This window comes from Equus caballus, chromosome 5, assembly GCF_041296265.1.
Source record: "Equus caballus isolate H_3958 breed thoroughbred chromosome 5, TB-T2T, whole genome shotgun sequence".
Lineage (NCBI taxonomy): Eukaryota > Metazoa > Chordata > Mammalia > Perissodactyla > Equidae > Equus > Equus caballus.
In genome coordinates, this window is record NC_091688.1 from 57,758,512 (window position 1) to 57,779,646 (window position 21,135).

General features: G+C 45.6%; 1 protein-coding gene across 8 annotated transcripts in view; it reads left to right on the forward strand.

The window, feature by feature from the left end:
* The window catches only part of IGSF3 (immunoglobulin superfamily member 3), a 92,424-nt gene that overhangs the window by 36,473 nt on the left and 34,816 nt on the right, over positions 1 to 21,135 (forward strand). For all 8 annotated transcript variants that reach the window (XM_023641348.2, XM_023641346.2, XM_070267151.1 and 5 more), the window contains 2 exons: positions 14,243 to 14,620; positions 16,548 to 16,958. In XM_023641348.2, the coding sequence (XP_023497116.1) occupies positions 14,243 to 14,620; positions 16,548 to 16,958 (789 nt within the window). The remainder of the gene's footprint in view (positions 1 to 14,242; positions 14,621 to 16,547; positions 16,959 to 21,135) is intronic.

Consider the following 21,135-nt stretch of genomic DNA (forward strand, 5'->3'; position numbering starts at 1 on the left):
CCACTGCTCACTGCCTGTCCACGGCCATGCTCAGAGCATGTTCCTTGAATTGAACTGGAAAAATATGCGACCCAAGGGCTGCCCACAGAGGAGTACTAAGTGCGAGAGACTGAACCACCACCACCACCGACAACAGTGAAAGTCAAAGCTGAGAAGGAAGGAATGGCCGTGGACCATTGTTATAAGTAACAGGTGCTTGGGAAAATCCCCAGAAGCAGTGTCAATGCACTTGACTTTTAGTTTTCAGTTGAGTGTGGACATTGGTGCTTTATTAATGTTTTAGACATATTTTGGGGTGCCTTGGCATCCACACTCAAAGCAGGGGTGGCCCCCTTTCCCCGTGGTCCCTGCTGCCCTGAGTGTTGTATGCCAGGTAATGGAATGCAGATGCCCATCTGGTCAAGTTTGGCTGGACCTGGGTGGGATGAAGTATGTATCACAAATGGCCCCAAGATCTACAGCTTTGGAGGCCTGGGTAATAAAAGAGTTGCTCAGCCACTGAGGTTGCTGTCTGGGGAATCTGCACCGAGAGCCATGGCAGGGAGTTGCAGGTGAATGCAGTGGCAACAGTAGGCATACATGAGCTGAATGCTTGGAACACAGAAACTGTGGCTGAGTAAAGGAATCCCATCTCGGAAGAGTGGAGTGATGCTGTCCTGAGGACGTGGCCTGCGTCCAGCAAGTTTTCCAGTTCTGGGCCTTCCAAGGCTTAGCTGTGCTGCAACCCATACTCTTGGGTGGCTCTGATCTCCCGCAGTGTGTCATTCCTCCCCGTCTCCCCCCCGCATACACTTGAGCTAGTTGATGGTGCTCAGCTTCGTGTGATTATCCAGCTAACATCCAAGAGGACGACCCACACGTGTGTGGAGATGGCCGCAGTCGAGGAGGCTGATTTTCTCTGCTTCCAGCCAAGCTGCTTCCGTCACTGTTCAGTGCAGCCACCCCCAGCTCTCAGAGCCACCTCCCTTTCATCACAGGAAGCTAGCTGGGAACCTCTGGAACCAAGTGCAAGTGTTCAGGGCTTTTCCTAACCTTGGGGAAGGGGACACTTGGAGCCAGACCCCTGCTGGACTCGTGGGCTCATTCAGTCATTCATCAGAAACGTTTACTGGGGGATCTAAACAGCCCCAAGCCCTGAGCTCCATTTGGGGTATGCACAGGAAGGCACACAATCGCTCATCGTCCACTGATTCTTCCACTGAGAGAGCCACAGCATGCCTCCGGGAGGCAAGGGGATGTGGAGAAGGTGGCTCTGGCCAGCAGGGCCTTGGGGGAGTTGGGAGAAGAAGGAGTGCTTACCGAGCGGCGAGCTGGAGGGGCTGCACCTGGAGTAGCAAACTGCTCTGAGGCCCCTCTGAAGACCACCCATTCAAAGCTCTATGTCCATTGGCAGCCAGGCAGCCCCCATGTCAGCTCTGTGTCTCCATGGCCTGGGCATTGGGAGACAGGATGAGGGGATGTTGTGTTGAGGAACACAGCGGACTGACTCCTTGTGAGCTTCCTGAAGCCAGGGCCTCCCCTTCGCGTCCAGGTCGTGTTCCTGAGGCCACTGGAGAAGCCCCTCCAGGTCATCTGCATCCCCTGCTGCCCCAGCCAGCTGACATCCTGATGCTGCCCCAGGAAGCCCTTCTGGCATTTTTCAGGAAGGACCTGGGCTTCATGTCCTCTTCCTGGGGCCATGAGAGCCTTGAGGGGGACACAGACAGAAGTCCACCAGCTTCCAGGAGGACTGAGTGTGACAGAAGCTGAGGAAAAGTTATTCCCCTTGTGTGGGGAGGGTGGTGGAGGCCAGTTAAGAGACTGTTTTGAAATCCAGCAGACTCCTCTTGACCAGACTGAGAATCTGGAGAAACTGGGGCATCCTAGGTCCAGAGATGCAGCCTAAAACAGTGGCAGCAGCAACAGTTATGAAATGTATGTTTGTGAGAGGGAATAAGGCATCTGCTGGTTCTGAGTGACGGTCCTTTTACTGGAACTGACTCTAAGCTTGTGGTTCCTAGGCCACTGGACTGGGCAGGGGAAGCTGTGTCAGGAGGCTGCCCTCTTATTTAAAGGAATCAGCCTGACACTCAGCCCATTTCTGTCATCTTTGAAACCGAATGGAAGGAGACAGTGGTCAGGAGATCTAGGGTAATTACAGGAAGAGCGTTTACAGGCAAGTAATCTGATTCCATCTTTTAACTTTTTTCCCCTCCAGAAATTAGAAGGCAAATGTTGGTACTTATATTCAATTGTAAGGCTTTTCCATTGGATTTGCTGCCTCGAATCTTGGTGGAGTTGGGGAAAGGGTCTTAGGGTAGCCATGGGCATGGTTGGTTAGGGGAGGCTACAGGGCTCCCCCTGGTGGCCTTTCCTTTCAGATGCTGCTTCTGTTCCATCCTTAGGATGGAGATGAGGGGGAATGAGGTGAGGAATATGAGAGGGTGGGTAGGACTCTGGTGAGGAATATGAGAGGGTGGGTCGGACTCTGGGGCGTTCTCCCTGCCTTTTCTGGAAAAGGAGTAGAGGGTGTGGCAAGAGGTGAGTGACAGAAGAGGAGGAACTGAGACAGAAGAGCAGGGAGGTGTGGTCTTTTGGGCTGGTCCTAATGCCAAGCATGTCGTGAGATGAAAGAGCTATGGATGTGCTGGAAGTGCCCAGGTCTTACCTGTGGTTTAAGTGGGCAAGGAGAGAAGCTGGAGGATTGTATAAATTCCAGTGAGGAATGGATGAGAGGTAGGAGGCGTTTCAAAAGAGAAGGGCTTGCTCGTTATAGCAAAAAATAAAATAAAATAAATAATTTAAAATTAGAAAGAACCTAAATATCCATCCATGTGGGAAGAAATAAAGTGTGGTGTAGCCCTGTGATGGAATACTATACAACTGCCTAAAAGGAAAGAACTGGAATTATATTTAAACTCAAAAATATTGAGGAGGGAAACTGAGGAACATGTCTGTATGGAATGATAACGTTAATGTTAAAAATTGCTGAACAATACCATATATTTTCGATGGTTATGTATATCTGTATGTAAAAGTATTTTTTTTAATCTGGAGTGATGTATCCCTAAGTCACAGCAATACCAGTCCCCAGGTAAATGAGGGGAAGCAGGATTGGGACTGGTACTCAGAAGAGATTGAGGGCTTGTAATATTTTAATTAAATTTTTTAAAAATAAATATGTTAACTTAGGTAAACAGTAGAATGTTTAAAATATTTTTGAAGTCCTAGTGTGGCAGTGCTCTGAGGTGGCGGCTTCAACATTCAGTGGTGAGTGAATTAGGCAGCAGCTTGGAAGCAGGGGCCCTGCCCAGGGGCTCGGTAGCTAAATACCCCGATGTAGGACAATGAGGCAGCCTGGTGACTCAGGGTGCAGAGGTCACCGAGATCAAAGTTGGGCTGGGATGAGGTGAATCATTGTGTTTGCAGTCTTTCTGCTGGTTCTGTAGCTGCTAGTGACACTTTCTTAGAAGGGACATCAATAATTTAACATTTATTAATCATTGTCCTTAGACCAGCACTATTTTAAGAACCACTGGGGATTTAAACAGAAAAAAAAGAGGATGAAAGACTGGATGAGTGATATTTTTGTCCTTGAACTTAAAACCAGGCCAGGCCCTCATGTTGTCTCGCCTGACTGTTGATTTGGTCTCTTTGCCTCCAGTCTTGCCCTCTGCTGTGCCGTCCACTTGCCACCGAGTGATGATTCAGAACCCTAGATGTGCTCTGTGTCCTTCCTTACCTCTGCTAGCCTGCTTCTCACCTGCCCTGTCTCAGGGGAGGGGTTTGCCTTTCTGAGCCCTTTCCCACTTGGCACTGATGCACCCTCCAATCGTGTGACACGAGAGGCCTTGGCAAGCTTCTTGTACATCCTGGAATATATGACTAGGTTTTTGTGTGGCGTGTATTCCCCTCACATCCTTCAAGACCCAATTTAGATGTCACTACTTCTGTGAAGCCTTTTTGGGCCCATTTCTCCTTCTGACAGGTCTTAACTTTGCACCTCACTGCTGTCACATCCCATTGTGTAATAATAATTAGTTTTTTGTATTTCCTTTGGGGTTATCAGCTTGGGATACAACTATGTCTTACTCCTCTCCCCTTCACAGTTTCTGGCCTGATATTCCTCGTATTATAATAACACTCAAAAAATGTTGGTTGAAAGTGTGATGTATGTCTCAGTTGTCTTTGCTGTGTAACAAATTACACCAAAACTCAGCAGCTTGAAACAGCCATTTTGTTGTGCTCACAGAGTCTGTGGGTCAGAAATTTGGGTGGGCGGGGCAGGGACGGCTTCTCTCTACTCCATGATGTCTAGATCCTCGGCTGGGATGATTCCAAGGCTGGGAGGTGGCCGGCAGCTGAGGCCTGGACTCACATGAGGGCTTGTTCACACACATGGCTGGCAGGTGGCGCTGGCTGTCGATGGCGAGCTCTGCTGGGGCCCTGGACTGGAGCGCCCTACCTTGGCCTCTCCCTGTGCCTTGGGCTCCCTCATAGCATGGCAGCCTCAGGAGGGTCTAATTTCTTAGACACTGGACACCAGAGGGCAGAGTGGAAGCTTTGTTGCTTTTTATGACCTAGCCTGGAAAGTCGCAGTGTCACAAGCCTGCCCAGATTTAGGGAAGGGAGTAAACTCTTGATAGCATGGTCACATTGCAGAAGAGCATATGGGACAGGAGATAGCGTCCCTGCTGTGTTTGGAAATGCAACCTGCCGTGGTGGGTGGGAGACATTAGTTCCAGAGCTAGAGCTAATGTCAGTTACTTCCACTGCTGCTACTGTAGTTGGTGGCCTCCTGCCTACTGGGCACTTATCATGGGCCAGGTACTCAGAGTTTTAAATGTAGTAATTCATTTACTCCTTCAACAACACTATGAAGATTATATCACTTTGCAGGTAAGGACACTGAGGCACAGAGAGGTTAAGTTACCAGCAAAGGTCTCACAGCTACTGCCCATGCTGTGAGAGGTCAGGGAGGGGGAAGATTCCAGAATTAGCTTTGTCCTTCAGGTCTGCTGCGTTGTGGCACCACATATATCATGTGGTGATCGATGGCTGTTTCAAGGGATATTTTTGATGGAAGTAAGGACCCAGATGCAGGTCCTTGTGCCCATGGTGTTGAGAAGCTGAGTTGTCCTGGCTCTGTGGCTCTCCTGTGTGTGTGGACCTTTGTTCAGCTTCCCCTGGAGGGTGGTGACACTGACCTAGTAGGGCCCTTCTTTATAAAAGTACTTTTCGTAGTGTAGCATCTCCAGCCTGGCGTCATTGACTCCCTCACTCCTTTCCTCAGGCTCTACATCTGTAAGGTGAAGTCAATAAGAGTATAGACCTCATAGGGTTGCTGTGAGCATTAAAATTTGTTAATACACATTAATACATGTAAAATGTCTAGTACCTGATTGGGGCCAAGCAAGTGCTGGCTGTCATTGTTAGTAAGGGCCAAGCTTTGTGTCTGTCTGTCGCCGGGTCAAGAAAGGGGTCAAACAAAGGAGCTTTTAGCTCACACCACTTCTTGCCCTCTCTTGGCTGAAGGCTGAAAAATGAGAATCCACAGACCTTGTTACTGGAGTGGCCATCTTGCCTACTCTCTCTCTGGAGCCTTTATGTTCTATGAAGCACTTGGTTGGCCTGGTCTCCACCCCATGGTGGGTCTGTTAGGCATTTTTAACTTATTATACAGATTGCCCATCATAGTCTTCAGGATCAGGTTGGCAAGAAAACCTAGTGGGTGGCTTATCATTACTTATCACTGTGGGGGACTGGAATTGGCCACCCCAAGATGTCTCTTTGGCATGAGAAATATTTTGGGCTGGTTACTTTTAAAAAAAACTAGACAGGAAAGAAACTCTGAAAAGCACAGTTTACTTACCCTTTGTTAAGATAGATTTACATTTGTAAGGGAAATCTCCATCTGTAAAGGTGTCTCCCTCTCTGTACCAGAAAGAAGGGGGGATGACCTTATCTCTAGAAACTCTTATCAATGTGGAAGGCAAGCACTTAAATCTGCTTAATAACCTTACTCTTATTTACTGTACTTGTTTGGTAACCTCCAGTAACTGACTCCCCCCACCCCCAACATCCTCCTTTGTCTTTAGCTGGAGATGATATTTAAGGTGGTGGTTTCAGCCATTTTGGCGAGTTGCTCAGCTTGCCTGAGGCTCCCCCATGTATACGTGTTATAAAGCTTTGTTTAATTTTCTCCTATTATTCTGTTTCATGTGAATTTAATTCGTTCTCCAGCCAGAAGAACCCAGAATGGGTAGAGGAAATGTCTTCCTCCCCTACATCACCGATATTCACCAAGCACATTCAGTATGAGCCACAGACTAAGAACACTATTAGCCATGTTCTTTGTCATAGAGAAAGTGACTTAACCTTGAAGACCACTCCCTGGTCTGGTAAATGTGCCTATAATGAAATCAACCTCATGTAGTTGTTGTGAGAGTTAAATGAGATGATGTGTGAAGAGCAGGTAGGACAATGCTTGACACACTAAAGTGCTGATCAGTATCATCATTTGTCTTCATTTTAAAACAACATATACTTGATTATTTTAAAAAATGGGAAAACAGATAAAAGGAAAAGAGAGAGGGGGAAAATCACCCATATTCTCACCACTCAAAGATCCAGCCCCAATTCACCAATGTTTTGTTTGCTCATTTTTCTAGGTACAGTATTTTTTTTTAACATAATTTTACTGCATGTGCAGTTTTGCCTTTTTAACCAAAAGTTGAACATTAATGTTCTTTTTAATGCTCTTGTACTTACAAAGGTGTTTCCTGTTTTTAGATTGATACCTCACGTTGGTAGAAATAAAATGAAATTTTAAAATATTCATTTGGTGGCTTTCACAGTATTGTTTAATTTCTAGGGTTACCTGTGAAATTGATATATGGTACATGACATTATTGCCATTTTACAGATAAAGAGATATACTAGTGTGGCTGAGTCACAAGTGGACTTTGTAACAACTGGGTGGGGAATGAACTTGGATTGTAGAGGCCACAAGTGGCAGAGTAGGTGTGGAATGGTGAGGCAGATCCTTTTAATGGGTTGACATGCTCAATCATGCATCTTGAACGTAGAAATTGGATCCTGTGCCTAACGATGTGGGTCTCTGAGCCCAGGCATGTTCCAAAAAATGCACAAGAAGCTGGCTTTCACAGGTGCTGTGGCCCCTCCCTGCTCACTAACTCCTGAATCATACTGCCCCTAGCCAGGTTTGTCTAGGACTCAGCACAAAGGAAAAAGTGGGAGCATCTTTGGATAAGCAATATCTTGAAAAACTAGTTAAGTAATCTTATGTGTTTGTTTATGTGACTGGGGACTGTCAAAACTAAATCTGAAAGGACCTGGCCTTTCCCACTGGCAATTTATTGTCTAAAGCAATGATTCTTAATTTTTTTCTGGATCTTGAGTCTCTCTGAGAATCTTTTGAAATTGCTGGACTGTTTTTCTAGGAGAACACACGCATGCATATAACACAAGTTTTTGTTCACTCTTAAGACCCACAGGTGTCTATATTAGTCATATATTGTTAAAAAACAAATTATCCCAAAACTTAAGGCTTAAAACAACAGTAAATTCTTCTCAATTTTATTGTAAACCTAAAACTGCTCTTAAAAAAAAAAAAGCCTTAAAGAAAACTTGATTGGAGAAGCTGTGTTCAGCTAAAGCAGTAATTACTGCAATTGTCAATAAAATTCTTATGCAGTTGGTGATAAAAAAAAACCCCGACCCCAAAAAACAGCAGTAAACATTTATTATCTTACACAGTTTCTGTGGCTCAGAAATTTGGGAGCATCTTAACTGGGTATCTCTGACGCTGAGGTTCCTGGGGGCGTGTAGTCAAGATGTCTTCTGGGGCTGCTGTCATCTGAAGGCTTTACTGGGGCAGGATGGTCCACTTCCAGGATGGCTCAGTTACATGCTGCTCGTTGGTGGGACGCCTCCTGTAGACCTGACCATAGTGCTGCTTTGATGTCCTCATGACATGGTGTTTGGCTTTCCTCAAAATATGCAGTCCCAGAAATCAAGGTGGAAACCCTGGTGTCTTTTCATGACCTAGCCATGGAAGTCACACTCCTTCATTTCTACATTTCCTTTAGGTCACACAAGTCAGCTCTATTCAGCACATAAGGCAAGGTATCGGAGGGTAACTTCCATGTAGGTGCACCACCCTCCTAGCACATTGATGCAGAAGTTCTGCTGACCCTGTCATTTAGGGTTTTTATACGGAGTTTCATTATATAGGTATGCTTGATCAAATCATTGGCTTTGGTGGTTGAGCTCAGTCTCAGTTGGAACGAAAGTTCCAACCCTCTAAGCAGGGCCAGCCCCTCCTTTGAAACTATCTAAGGGCTCACCTTGAGTCACCTTATTAGCATAAACTCCAGTATGGTCAAAAGGGGTTCCTTATGAGTGACAAAAGACAATCCTGTCACTCTGGAAATCCCAAGGGTTTTAGGAGCCCTGGGCCAGGAACCAGGGACAAAGGCCAAATATATATTTTTTATTATATCATATTAGTCAATAGAGGAGAAATTTTATGCAGCAATCAAACATTGTTTTTTTTTGGTTAAATTTTTTTCCCCTAAATGTGTACCTAGTACATACTCTTTGCACAGGACTAGGGGAAGGAGTAGTTTGAATTTTACATTTAGGTCTTTGCTCCATTTTGAATTAGTTTTTGTAAAGGGTATAAAGTCTGTGTCTAGATTCATATTTTTTTAATTTTTATTTTTGTAAAGATTTTATTTTTCCTTTTTCTCCCCAAAGCCCTGCGGTACACAGTTGTGTATTTTTAGTTGTGGGTCCTTCTAGTTGTGGCATGTGGGATGCCGCTTCAGCATGGCTTGATGAGCGGTGCCATGTCCACACCTGGGATTCAAACTGGTGAAACCCTGGGCCGCCGAAGCAGAGTGTGCGAACTTAACCACTCGGCCACGGAGCCGGCCCATATATAAACTTTAGAATTGGTTTATTGATATCCATAAAATAACTTGCTGAAATTTTGATTGGGATTGCATTGAATCTATAGATCAAGTTGGCAAGAACTAATATCTTGACAATATTGAGTCTGTCTATCCATGAACACAGAATTTCTCTCCATTTATTTAGGTCTTCTTTGATTTTGTTCATCAGCGTTTTGTAGTTTTCCTCAGATCTTGTGTATATTTTGTTAGATTTATACCCGTTTCATTTTTGGGGGTGCTAATGTAAATGGTATTGTGTTTTTACTTTCAAATTCTATTTGTTCATTGTTGGTATATAGGAAAGCAATTGACTTTTGTTTATTAAGCTTGTATCCTGCAACCTTGCTATAGCTTATTCATTCCAGGGTTTTTGGTTTTTTTTTTTTTTTGTCAGTTCTTTGGGATTTATTTTACATAGACAATCATGTCATCTGTGAACAAAGATAGTTTTATGTCTTCCTTCCCAATCTGTATATCTTTTCTTGCCTTATTGCATTAGCAAGGACTTCCAACTATGATGTTGAAAAGGACTGGTGAGAAGGAAGATCCTTGCATTGTACCTCATCTTAGTTGAAAAGCTTCAAGTTTCTCACCCATAAGTATGATGTTAGCTGTAGGTTTTTTGTAGATATTCTTTATCAAGTTGAGAAAATTATCCTCTATTTCTAGTTTACTGAGAGTTTTTATCATGAATGGGTGTTGGATTTTGTCAAATGCTTTTTTTGCTTCTCTTGAGATACTCATGTGATTTTTCTTTTTTAGCCTGTTGATGTGATAGATTTTATTAATTGATTTTTGGATTAACTAGCCTTGCATACCTGGGATAAATCCTACTTGGTTTTGGTGTATAATTCTTTCTATAAATTGTTGGATTTGATTTGATAATATTTTGTTGAGGATTTTTACATCTATGTTCATAAAAGATATTGGCATGTAGTTTTCTAGTAATATCTTTGTGTGGTTTGGGTATTAGGGTAATACTGGCCTCATATAATGACTGAGGAAGTATTTCCTCTGTTTCTGTCGTGTGAGAGAGATGGTGGAAAGTTGCTATTTCTTCCTTAAATATTCAATAGAATTTACCAGTGAACCTATCTTGGCCTGGTGCTTTCTGTTTTGGAAGATTATGAGTTATTTATTTAATTTAATGATATGGGCCTATACAGATCATCTGTTTCTTCTTGTGTGAGAATTCACAGATTGTCTTGCAAGGAATTGGTCAATTTCATCCCGGTTATCAACTTTGTGAGCACAGAGTTCTTCGTAGGATTGCTTTGTCATCCTTTTAATTTCCACAGGATCTACAATGATGGTCTCTCTTTCATTTTTGATATTAGTAATTTGTCTCCTCTCTCTTTTTTTCTTAGGTAGTGTGGCTAGAGGCTTAACGATTTTATTGATCTTTTCAAGAACCAGCTTTTGGTTTTGTTGAGTTTTTCTATTGATTTCCTGTTTTCAATTTCATTGATTTCTGCTCTGATTCTTATTATTTCTTATGCTTACTTTGGATTTAACTTGCTTTTCCTTTTCTAGTGTCCGGTCGCTTGATGGTGTTGTTGAGTTCAACTACGTCCTTATTGATTTTCTGCTTGCTGGATTTGTTCATTTCTGATAGAGGGGTGTTGAAGTCACCAACTATGATAGTGGATTCATCTGTTTTTCCTTACAGTTCCATCAGTTTTGGCTCATGTAGTTTGATGCTCCTTTATTATGTGTGTACACATTAAGAATTGTTATGTCTTCTTGGAGACAATAATATCCTTCTTCATCCCTGATAACTTTCTTTAGTTTGAAGTCTGCTCTGTCTGAAATTAATGTAGCTACACCTGCTTTCTTTTGGTTGGTGTTAGTTAACGTGGTCTATTTTTCTCCATTCATTTACTTTTAATCTATGTGTTCTATTATATTTAAAGTGGTTCTCTTGTAGACAACATACAGTTGGGTTGTGTTTTTTGATCCACTCTGACAATCCGTCTTTTAATTGTTTCATTTAGACCAGTAACTTTCAGAATGGTTACTGATAGAGTTGGATTAATAGCTACCATATGCATTATTATTTTTTATTTGTTGCCCTTGCTCTTTGTTCCTATTTTTGTCTTCCACCTTTTTCTGCCTTTTGTGTCTAGTCCTTTTTATGCAGTTAGACATAATACTTTGATCTTTTCTTTTTAAATGACAGAAGTGATATTTGCTTATTGCAAAGTAATTCAAAGAGTAAACAAATGTCTTAAAGTAAAAACAGTTATTTTAAAAAACACACCCAGGAGGAACCTTCTGCTGGAGGCTGAGAGGGAAGATGGAAGGGGCGGCAGGGTGAGGGGCTGCCTTGGTTGGGGGGGCAGGGGGCCTGTGTCAGTTTGAAGGCAGCAGCATGTGGGGGATGAGGTCTGCGCAGCCCGGGCAGTGCCAGGAGAAGGGAGTGGGGAGAGTGGGTATGGAATGGGAGTTAAAGGACTCAGAAGAAAAAGTTAATTTTTATTTCCATGTTAAGGTCCACTTCCTAAGAGCAGCATTATTTTCAGGGGTCAGAGGCCGTTTATGGAGTGGGAAGGAAATTAAGGAGATATTTAATAAATAGGTGCAGCTGAATGTGTGTGGTTAAAGTACAATCTAGTATTTGTTTATTTGTCCCGGCTGTTTATAACCTGCTTCCGGCTTAGACAAGTTATTTTGACCCTGACACCCTGGCTCATTCAGGCCACTTAACACTGTTTACCTTTCACGGGGTAATGTGTATGATCAAGTGCTTCTGTGAGGTCTGTAAATAGAATGCACTCTGGGTAAGCTCATTATTGCCTCACAATAGCCAGTATCTAATGGGCCTCTGCTGCTTTCTTCTGCCCATTCACAAGAGGGGAATGAAACTTTCTTGACCCAAATCCACATAGAGTCTTTGCAGAAGGGAGGAGCTTAAAGCTATTAAGAGCCTTAAATTAGGATATGTTCTTTAATTTGGGCACCTGGCTGGCACTCCATAGGAATAGACACCAGCAGTTCTTGACCCTGCTATGCTTTAGAATTTTCTAGATCCTAATGCCCAGGCTGCACCCCAGGCCAGTTGCATCGGTGGGGTCCAGGCCTTTGTTATTTTTTAAAGCTCCCCAGGTGATTCCAGTGAGAGTCCACGGTGGAGAAGTAGTGCCTTGAAGGAAGAGGCTGGCTCGTCCTGGCCTGCCTCCAGCCGTCTTTGCTGCGGGTGGGGGTGGCTGTGGCTGTTTTGTCATGGAACATTGCAGTGCAAGGAGACCTAAATGTTATGAATGTAGTTAAATTGTTTTCAAAGTTCTGCATTTCTGGAGTACTGCAAACATTTGTTTCAAATGTCACTATATATGTTTTTTTTAAATTGCCATAAAGAGTACACATAGTTAAAATGTTATACAGCAAATTCTGATGTGCTGAAAATAACTGATGAGCTGTCCTCTTGATGACCCTCAACATAGAGATGAATGCTGTCAACCAGAATGTATCACGTAAATTCACATCCTGCTTTGGTCTGTTATTTGCTCCCTTATTCCTTCCCCCCTTTTTTCAGTTTTCCTGCTCTTACTGCTGAAGCCAAGATGGGGTTCCATGTAAGATTTTGTTTGGCAGAAAAGGTTCTGCATGAATAAAAGTTTGTAAGCCACAGGCCTTTCCTTGTAGGGTCTGTTTTAAAGTCTGCCATTTTGCAGATTAGATCAGCTTGTTTTGAGGCGCAGACACCCCCAGGCTGGGTTTAGAGCTGCGTCTCACTAGGACTTGAGTTGTCCCGGCTGTTCACCAGCTGGACCCACTTCAGACAGGTTTACACTAGGGCAGCTGCGTTTCCCTTTTGGAGGGGGAGAGAGGAAGCTCTCGTGGGAGTGGGAGTGGGCTGCAGCTGTGGGGGGCCCAGAGACGGTGTCATTACTAAAGGCCATTGGAATGTTCTTGAACAATCACTGGCCAAACCCTGTCCTCTGTGGATTCAGAGCCACAAAAGTTCTGGCCGAAGGGCTCTTAGCTAGCAGCTCTTAATCGAGCACTAATTGTGGGCTAAGCCCTGTGCTAGGGGCTTTATAGGTGTTATCTTACTCAGGCTTTTCAGTAATTCTGTGAAGCACACATTATCATCCCCACCTTACAGGAGGAGACTGAGGCTGGGACAGGTTAAGTAATTTATCCAAGGTCACAGCTAATAAGTGACAGAGCCAGCATTGGTGCTTGTGCTGGTTCGCTCCAAGCCTTCTTAGAAACCATTTTGTTGATGAAGAGATCAAGGTCCAGAGAGGAAAAGCAACTTGTCCAAGATGACACAGCTGGTTCTAGTTCCTGGTAAAGCTGTGACCAGAACTCCCCTGCTCCTTCTGCCGTGCTGCCGTGGCCGGCTGCAGCCCAGGGGAAGGGCAAAGTGGTGTGCCCCTCCCACCTCCTCAGCGGCTGGCGCACAAGCAGTGTTGCGCTGGCATGGAATGAGAAATTAAACCCACTGTATTTCCCTGCCCCCTGCAAGTCTGCAAGGAGAGATTAAGAAGAACGTGGAGAAGGCAGGCAGAGGTGACCGTGGAGAAGCATATCCCAGCCAGAAGGCAGGGGCCAGTGCTCTTAAGGGCAGCCTGACTTCCTTGGTACCGGTGTGCCCTGTTGGTTCCTTCACTATCAGCGTGTGGGCATCTGGGCAACAGGGGTCTGCGTCAGCCCTTGCCTTCATCTTGGTGTGTTCTCAGCTTACAGCTGCAGCAGCCTGCAGGGGCCTCTCTCTGCCTCCATTTATGGAGGGAAGAGGAAGTAAGGAATGTTCCTCTGTCTGGTGTCCTGCGAGTAGCTCCATTTGAAAATAAAGGGTGCAGCACCAAAGAAAGGGCCCCAGGACTCTCCCCTACCAGCCTCTAATCAAGAAAGGAGTATTTAATTTCAGCCAGATTGCAAACCAGTTGGTTTTATTTGTTTTCATCTGGATTTGAGCCAAAGATTCAACTTTTCCTGCTCATTTCATTAAAAACTTTATAAACAGCATTAATAAATAGATATAAAACTGCCACATAAATGACAAACAGAGGGACTAAATGAAATTCCCAAGGGCCAGCCATTGAATGAGTAACAGAATCATGTCCTTGCACCATCAGATTCCCGTATATGCAAATTAGGGACAGTGCTTTACCACAGAGTGTTTTAATTAATATTTATAAATCAGTGCTGCAGAAAGGGCCAGTAAGCTATTTATATTGTTATCATGTCCCACAAATAACACTTTGAAGATTGCTGCCTGCTTTGCATTTTGATCTGAGAAATCAGCGAGTGTGCTGTATGTGTCTCCTCTGCAGGTGTAGTGTCCGCACAGCGGCAGGTGGCGGTCCAGGAAGGACCCTTGTACCGCACAGAGGGCTCCCACATCACCATCTGGTGCAATGTGAGTGGCTACCAGGAACCTTCTGAGCAGAATTTCCAGTGGTCCATTTACCTGCCCTCCGCCCCAGAGCGTGAGGTCCAGATCGTCAGCACCATGGACTCTTCCTTCCCTTACGCCATCTACACCCAGCGTGTCCGCAGTGGGAAGATCTACGTGGAGAGAGTCCAGGGGAACTCGGCCTTATTGCACATCACCGATCTCCAGGCCCGGGACACGGGGGAGTATGAATGCCATACACCCAATACCGAGAAGCAATACTTTGGGAGTTACAGTGCCAAGATGAACCTAGTGGGTAAGGGGAAACTGTTTTCACGTGGCCAGTGCCCTGCCTGAGTGTCGTCGTCTGTTCAGACTGCTCTATCAAATTACCATAGACTAGGTGGCTTAAACAAAAAAGTATTTATTTCTCACGGTTCTGGAGGTTGAAAGTTCAAGATCAGGATGGCAGTTCTGGTGAGAGCCCTCTTGTGGGTAGCAGACTACTGTTTTCTTGTTGTCTCCTCACATGGCAGAAGGGGGACAAGAGAGCTCTTTGTAGTCCCTTTATAAGGGCACTAATTCCATTCGTGAGGGCTCCACCCTTAGGAGCTAATCACCTCCCACAGCCTCATCTCCACGTGCCATCACTCTGGGGATTAGGTTTCAACATAGGAATTCAGAGGGGACATAAAGGTTCAGTCCGTAACACCGAGTCACTTTTTTAATAGTCCAACTTTATTGGACTTAAAAAAAAAAACAACAAAAGCTCCCCAAATGTTTTAGAGGTCAACAGGGAGCACAAGTGGACAAAGTTTGTGTGTTCCCTTGTAAATAACAAAAGGTTGAGGCTGAAACTTAAGAAAGATCTAATGCAGATGCGAAGAATTCTGAGGAGGTTAACTGACCCTCTAGCTCATGAAAGTGGATATGAAAGTGTAAGGCCAGGATGTTTGTGGTTGATAATCTAAAGAAATGACGTGGAAGGTGAAGCTTGTGACATCAGCTAGAAGAGGCAAAACGTCTCGGAAATGACAGGCGTTGGAGGCTCTGAGACACCTGGGGCTGCTGAATCAGGAAGTGAACGCAGCTGCGGGTCCTTGCTCAGACCTGGTGTGCATCTGTAGGTCCTGTGGCTCCATGAGTAAGAGCTGTGCACGAGCTGTCTCCCTCGGCCCTGGTGCTCCCTGAACGATAGAGGGAGCTTGAGCTAGAGGCACTGGGGAGATTGCAATGTGGATGGCGCTGGACCACAATGTTTGTCAAGGTGAAGGGTCAACGGTATCAAGGCTGCTGTGTTTTTCTGCCCAAGTCATAATTTCCAGGCTTAATTTATGATAATAAAAACAAGGATTGTTGACCCTTCACCCTGGCTAAACATTGTGGCCCAACGCCACCCACATTGCATCTTCCCACCCCCTCCTCCCCCAGCTTCCTTTGGTTGCTTTGCTCTCTCGGACAAGTCTGCATCCAACAGGAGGCCTGAAGATGCAGTCCTGAGATGGAAAGTGAGGAGACACACACTAGTTGCGATTGAGGGGGTGGTCCTCAACAGTCAGAGAGTGGGTGGTCTTTAGTCTCCACAATAAAATTCTGACCAAGGGGCCACAGGAGAAATCTCTTCACTTGCCTGAATTATCCCCATACGGTGGCTTCCTTCCCACGTGGACCACTTTGACACATGAATTATATTTAAATTAAACCTATTAAAAAATTGAAGATCCTGCTACTTTTCTTTAGCAAAACCTTTTTTTTTTTTTTAAATAGCCTTCCTAGATGCATTGCTGAAGTCAGTTGGGGGAATACAGAGGGTTGGGTGTCTAGAGGGAGGAAATGAGGAAGTTGTGTAGAAACATCAAGCTCCCAGTTCCGGGAACTATTTCCTTTTGAAGATGAGTCAGAAGCCAAGTTAAAATATCTTGACGCAATACCAAAATGAATAGCAAAATCTTACTTGACCTAAAAGAAAACGCTTTTTACATAATATTTTCAGGGAGTTCGCTTGTACAAAATACAACTCCCCTTTTATCTGAGTATTATTAAAATGCCAAACAGATAGATGTGTAAGTGCCAAAAAATTGCAGTCCAAATCCAAACTGAAACTTCCCTCTGTTTCTGTGCCCTCTGGGGTCCCCTGTGGCCGTGCAGCGATGGCAGAAGGCTGCGTGGGCTGGGAGCTCAGCCCCGTGAGTGTGAGATTCTGTGCTTTGTGACTGTGCCCTTCGGATGTTTCTGTGTTGCAGTGATCCCAGATTCTCTGCAGACCACCGCTGTACCCCAGACGCTGCACAAAGTGGAACAGGACCCTCTGGAGCTGACGTGTGAGGTGGCCACGGAGACGTTCCAGCACAGCCACCTGTCTGTGGCCTGGCTCCGGCAGCGAGGCGGCGAGAAGCCGGTGGAGGTTATCTCCCTGAGCCGCGATTTCGTGCTTCACTCCAGCAGTGAATACGGCCAGAGGCAGAGCCTGGGGGAGGTGCGGCTGGACAAGCTGGGGAGCACCACCTTCCGCCTCACTGTCTTCCACCTGCAGCCTTCCGACCAGGGCGAGTTCTACTGCGAGGCCGCCGAGTGGATCCAGGACCCAGACGGCTCGTGGTATGCCATAACCCGAAAGCGTTCTGAGGGCACCGTGGTCAACGTCCAGCCCACTGGTCAGTCTCTTGTCCCCATTCTCTACCTGGTGGGGAGGGTTGTCACACACTGGGGCGGAGTGCAGACTCCTTCTTTAGTGACCTCTAATAAGCGTCTAGGTTTTCATGAGAAGTTACAGATGGCCCTGCCTGAGGACCAGAGGAAGGTGAGGGATGGATCAGGCCCAGGTCTCCTAAGGCCTGAACTTCTAGCGAGTCACAGAGAGGAGCCGCACAGACTGAATCCTGCTTATAGACATGGTTTCTTTGACCTACATGGAGTTTTACATTTTATTGAATTACAAACCCTGTTAAAAATTGGGAGATTTCACATAAACTGTTTGTGTCTCATACCTGGGTTCCCATGAGCCACAGTGGCCACCCCCTTTGATGACATTGCCTGTGTCAGGTACCAATCCTTTTTCATTTGTAGAAGACATTTGAGATTATGAGCTTTCCATCGTAGGTATAAAATGGTGAACTAGAGAAATTTTGGCTTGTTATTTTTTAATGAATAATATTTCTTTGGTGGTTTATAATTTCCAAAATGCTTTGTCACATATTACTTCACAGTCTCTCAGAAGTTCTTCGAGGTGAGTGGTGATAGGGAAGATGCCAAGTGCAGATTGCTTTATGGTGGGGCCCCAGGACGTCACAGGGTGTGTTGTTGAGGCCAGCCCAGAGAGTGCCAGGTTCCACCGTGAATGCCTTCTCTAGGGAAAGACCTGGAAAGGGGGTTCCCTGAGGAGGTCGAGTGACATGTTTATAGTTGGGGCAAGATGATGAACAGAATGTGAGTTGGGATTCTCCCTGACTCTTTGTATTATTCTCCCACAATCTCAGACTGCACTCTCCAGGCCCCCGAGTCCAGTCATGAGCTGAGAGCTCTTGTTGGCTGCCTTAGCTGGGCTGGGGCAGACTCTCCATGGCCCCTTAGTCCCCTGGCTTTGCTAGAGGTGGTCTTTTTTCTGTTCCTGAGGTGCAGTAAATGGCCCAAGAGCCTGTCTTTGTGTTGCTGCTCACCTCTGGTGAGGGGCTACCATTTTCCTGGTGAGTGAAAGTGAGGTTTGTGGGAGATGAGCTGGGGAGTCTGCGGTACAGGTGGGGTCCCCTCTTCAAGACCTGACTGTTGACCTCCCTATCTCACTTGCTACAGTCAGTGGTCTTGGTCTTTGCATAGTTCTTCTGCCACTGCTTCTTTGGCCATCCTAGAGCACTGTTTCAGACTTACCTACCAGTACAGATGCCTGAATCAGGTTCCTGGGTGGGACCTGGGAAGCTGGATTTCCAATCCATTTCCCAGATGATTTCTTGCACTGTCTGCGTCTTGTCAGGCACAACTCTAGAGGTAATAGGGCAGACATGATGCTCTGGAGGTCTAATGGATATGAAGGCTTTTATGAGAAGGGTTGGGCTCCTGGGTGGGTAGCACTTTACCTGCACTGTGAGACCCAGAGCATTTAGCAGCTTCTGGATCTTCTAGTACTAAGAAATCTATGGAAGGTGCTTTATTTCATATTTATCCTTTCCCTTCCTGGATGGTTTTAAGATCAGCTTCAAAAGTCTGAACCAAATTTTGTCTTAATGCTTTTAAATTAGGTTGCATCAGTTAATCTTCTTTATTTTAATCTTACCAATTTGGAATTAGGACTTTTTGAATTTGCCCCCCAAATGTATCCAGACTGAGCCAGCAAAGGGAAAACAAGATGAAAAAAAGTCGATGACTTCACTCTGTGTCCCTGTGCTGTTAGGTTCAGTGGCCGCAGCCCCAGCTTCACCCTTGTCTTAGTTCATTTCTGTAAACATTCAGGGAGTCTCAGCAGTGTTGAAGGTGTGGTGAGGGGCACTGGGGATTCAAAGATGACCACCACTTGCTCCTGCGCTCAAGGAACTTGCAGATGTGAAAGGCAGTGGCTAAGTGCTGTGATAGTGTTGCGTATAGAGTGCTCTGGGAACTCAGTGAATATGAAATGTTCTTGCAACAGTAGGTTTTCCTGGATGGGATAGTTAAGGCAAATCCAGGAAAACCAGCAAATTTGGTGACTTGAGCCAAGTCTTGAAGCTTGAGGAGACATCAGGAGGAGAAGCATAAAGGCATAAAATTGTTTGACGTGTTTGGCAAGCAGAGAGAAGTCAAGTATGAGTGGATGTTGAGTTCCGAATAGGAGAGATGAGAGGAGAAGGGGAATGCTGTAATGTGGAGCTTGGTCTGGATTCCGTAGACCAAGTGTTTTCAAGCTGTTCTTCTTGGAATCTTAGGAGCCCCTTAGAGGTGCTGAGAGGTTGCATGTGGGTGTGGGTGTGTGTTGGAGTGCAGGCATGCATGCCATGGGGTGCTGGAGGAAGGCATGTGAGTGTTCCCCCCTTGTGTAAACCAAATGTTTTCTCTGTTGGGCAGCAAAAGACATTGTATGAAGAAAGAAGTCCCCCCTCCTCTGCCCCCCTCCAAGAAAAGTTTGAAAACCACTGCAGCAGACATGGGGGGCGGGGGATGGATAAAGATTTACAAGCAGGAAGTGACACAATGGGGTCTGGATTTTAGAAGAAAAAACCATGGAGGCCACCTAGAGGTTGATTAAACAGCTTGGGTCTGAAGTCAAGAGACCAGGTGGGAAAGAGCTAATAAGGCCAGGGCTAGGTCAGTGGCAGTGGCCTGGAAAACAGACAATGAGTGCTAGAGACAAAAGGATGGGGAGCACTGTGGAAGGAAGAATCCAACTATGGGAGTCCTGAGGCTGGGGCTCTGGGTGATTCCTTGAACTGTGGCAGGGAGGGGGATAAGAAGATAATGAAGATGTGCAGAGTCCTGCTTGAAAGTCTGCTTCCCCATTAGTGGCAGCACTGGTTGTCTTTGCTTTTGTTTTTGTAAATTTTGGTCAATGAGGCCATCCTGCAAGCAGACTCTTATAAAGACGCTTGGTATATGAAAGACCCAGTGGGTCAGTGGACATGGAGCTCAATTAGAGGCTGAAATTGGGAGTGGTGAGGGCCCAGGAAAAGCCCATGGGGTCAGACTAGGAAAGGGCCCCGGAGAACAGCAGCAGTAAGAGGTGGTCAGAGGAGCAGGTCCCACCGTGAGAGAGAAACAGACTGGTCAGGCAAGCAAGAGGAGAAGCAGGACCAAAGGTGTCGTGGAGCCCAAGGGTGAAGAGCAGGTCCAGAGGCTGAACCGTGCCTGAGAAAAGCCTCTAGTTGTGATGGGGGCTGGGAAGTCATTGGTGACATTTGCTAGGTCAGTAAAGTGTGAGAGAAGGTCCAGAAGCCAAATTGCCATGAGCTGAGGAGTGAGGGGATATCGGAAAAGGCATAAATCAATTTCTAGAGGTTTAATCCACTGGGTATAGCCAAGGGCAAATGGCTATGCAGAAAGGAAGGTGGTACGCTGTAAATCAGGTGTCTTCAACCTGGGAACGTGAAGGCTTTGCCAAGCCACAGTGTGTTCCCACAAGTATGAGTCTTTGGCTGCCAAAAGAAGAAAGCCACAGTTGCAGCCAGGCTAACTCTGAAGAAATGGAAAGCTCTGAGGTCCAGGGCACCTGTTCACATGTCTTCACTGGCATTTCTGTGGAAGGGGTACTTTTTTATCATTGACGTTGAGGTATACCTTACTGTAATTTCGTTGATCAGAACCAGCATCTGGCAGACAGCATGGGCATAAGTCCCATGTGGGTGTGTTCATCTAGGCAGAGGGTGGTGCAATAAAACCTACTTCTTCCAACCCACATCTCCTAGGACTGGTCTTTGGGGAAAGGGAAGCTGAGGCAGCTGCTTTCCAATTGGCAGTGAGGCCCCAGTGTGGTTGAGTGGTTGCTCTGTCAGGAAGTTGAGATAATAAAGGAAGGAGCTACTTTGCTGGAGAAAATGGGTGTTTAGGGCAAGACACTGGCCCATGTGGGAGGGGAGGCAATGAGCCTGAAGACCAGGTGAGTCCAAAGCCAAGCTTGGGCTGGAGAACAGGAACATCAAAGCAGTGCACTGATGATTCCTGTGTTTTCTCGGGGAAATGAGATTCTCATCTGCTTGAAGAGGCATGGGATGGGGGTGGGAATGGGCAAGCGTCTTGAAGATAGTGGTAAAGGCTTGGAAATGCCAGTGTAGGGAAGGCAGTTGAGGTTGAAGCTATCGAATCAACAAGGAATTCTAACATCTCTGCAATATGGTTTTCCGTCAGTGTTCTCTTTCGAAGAACAGGGCTAGA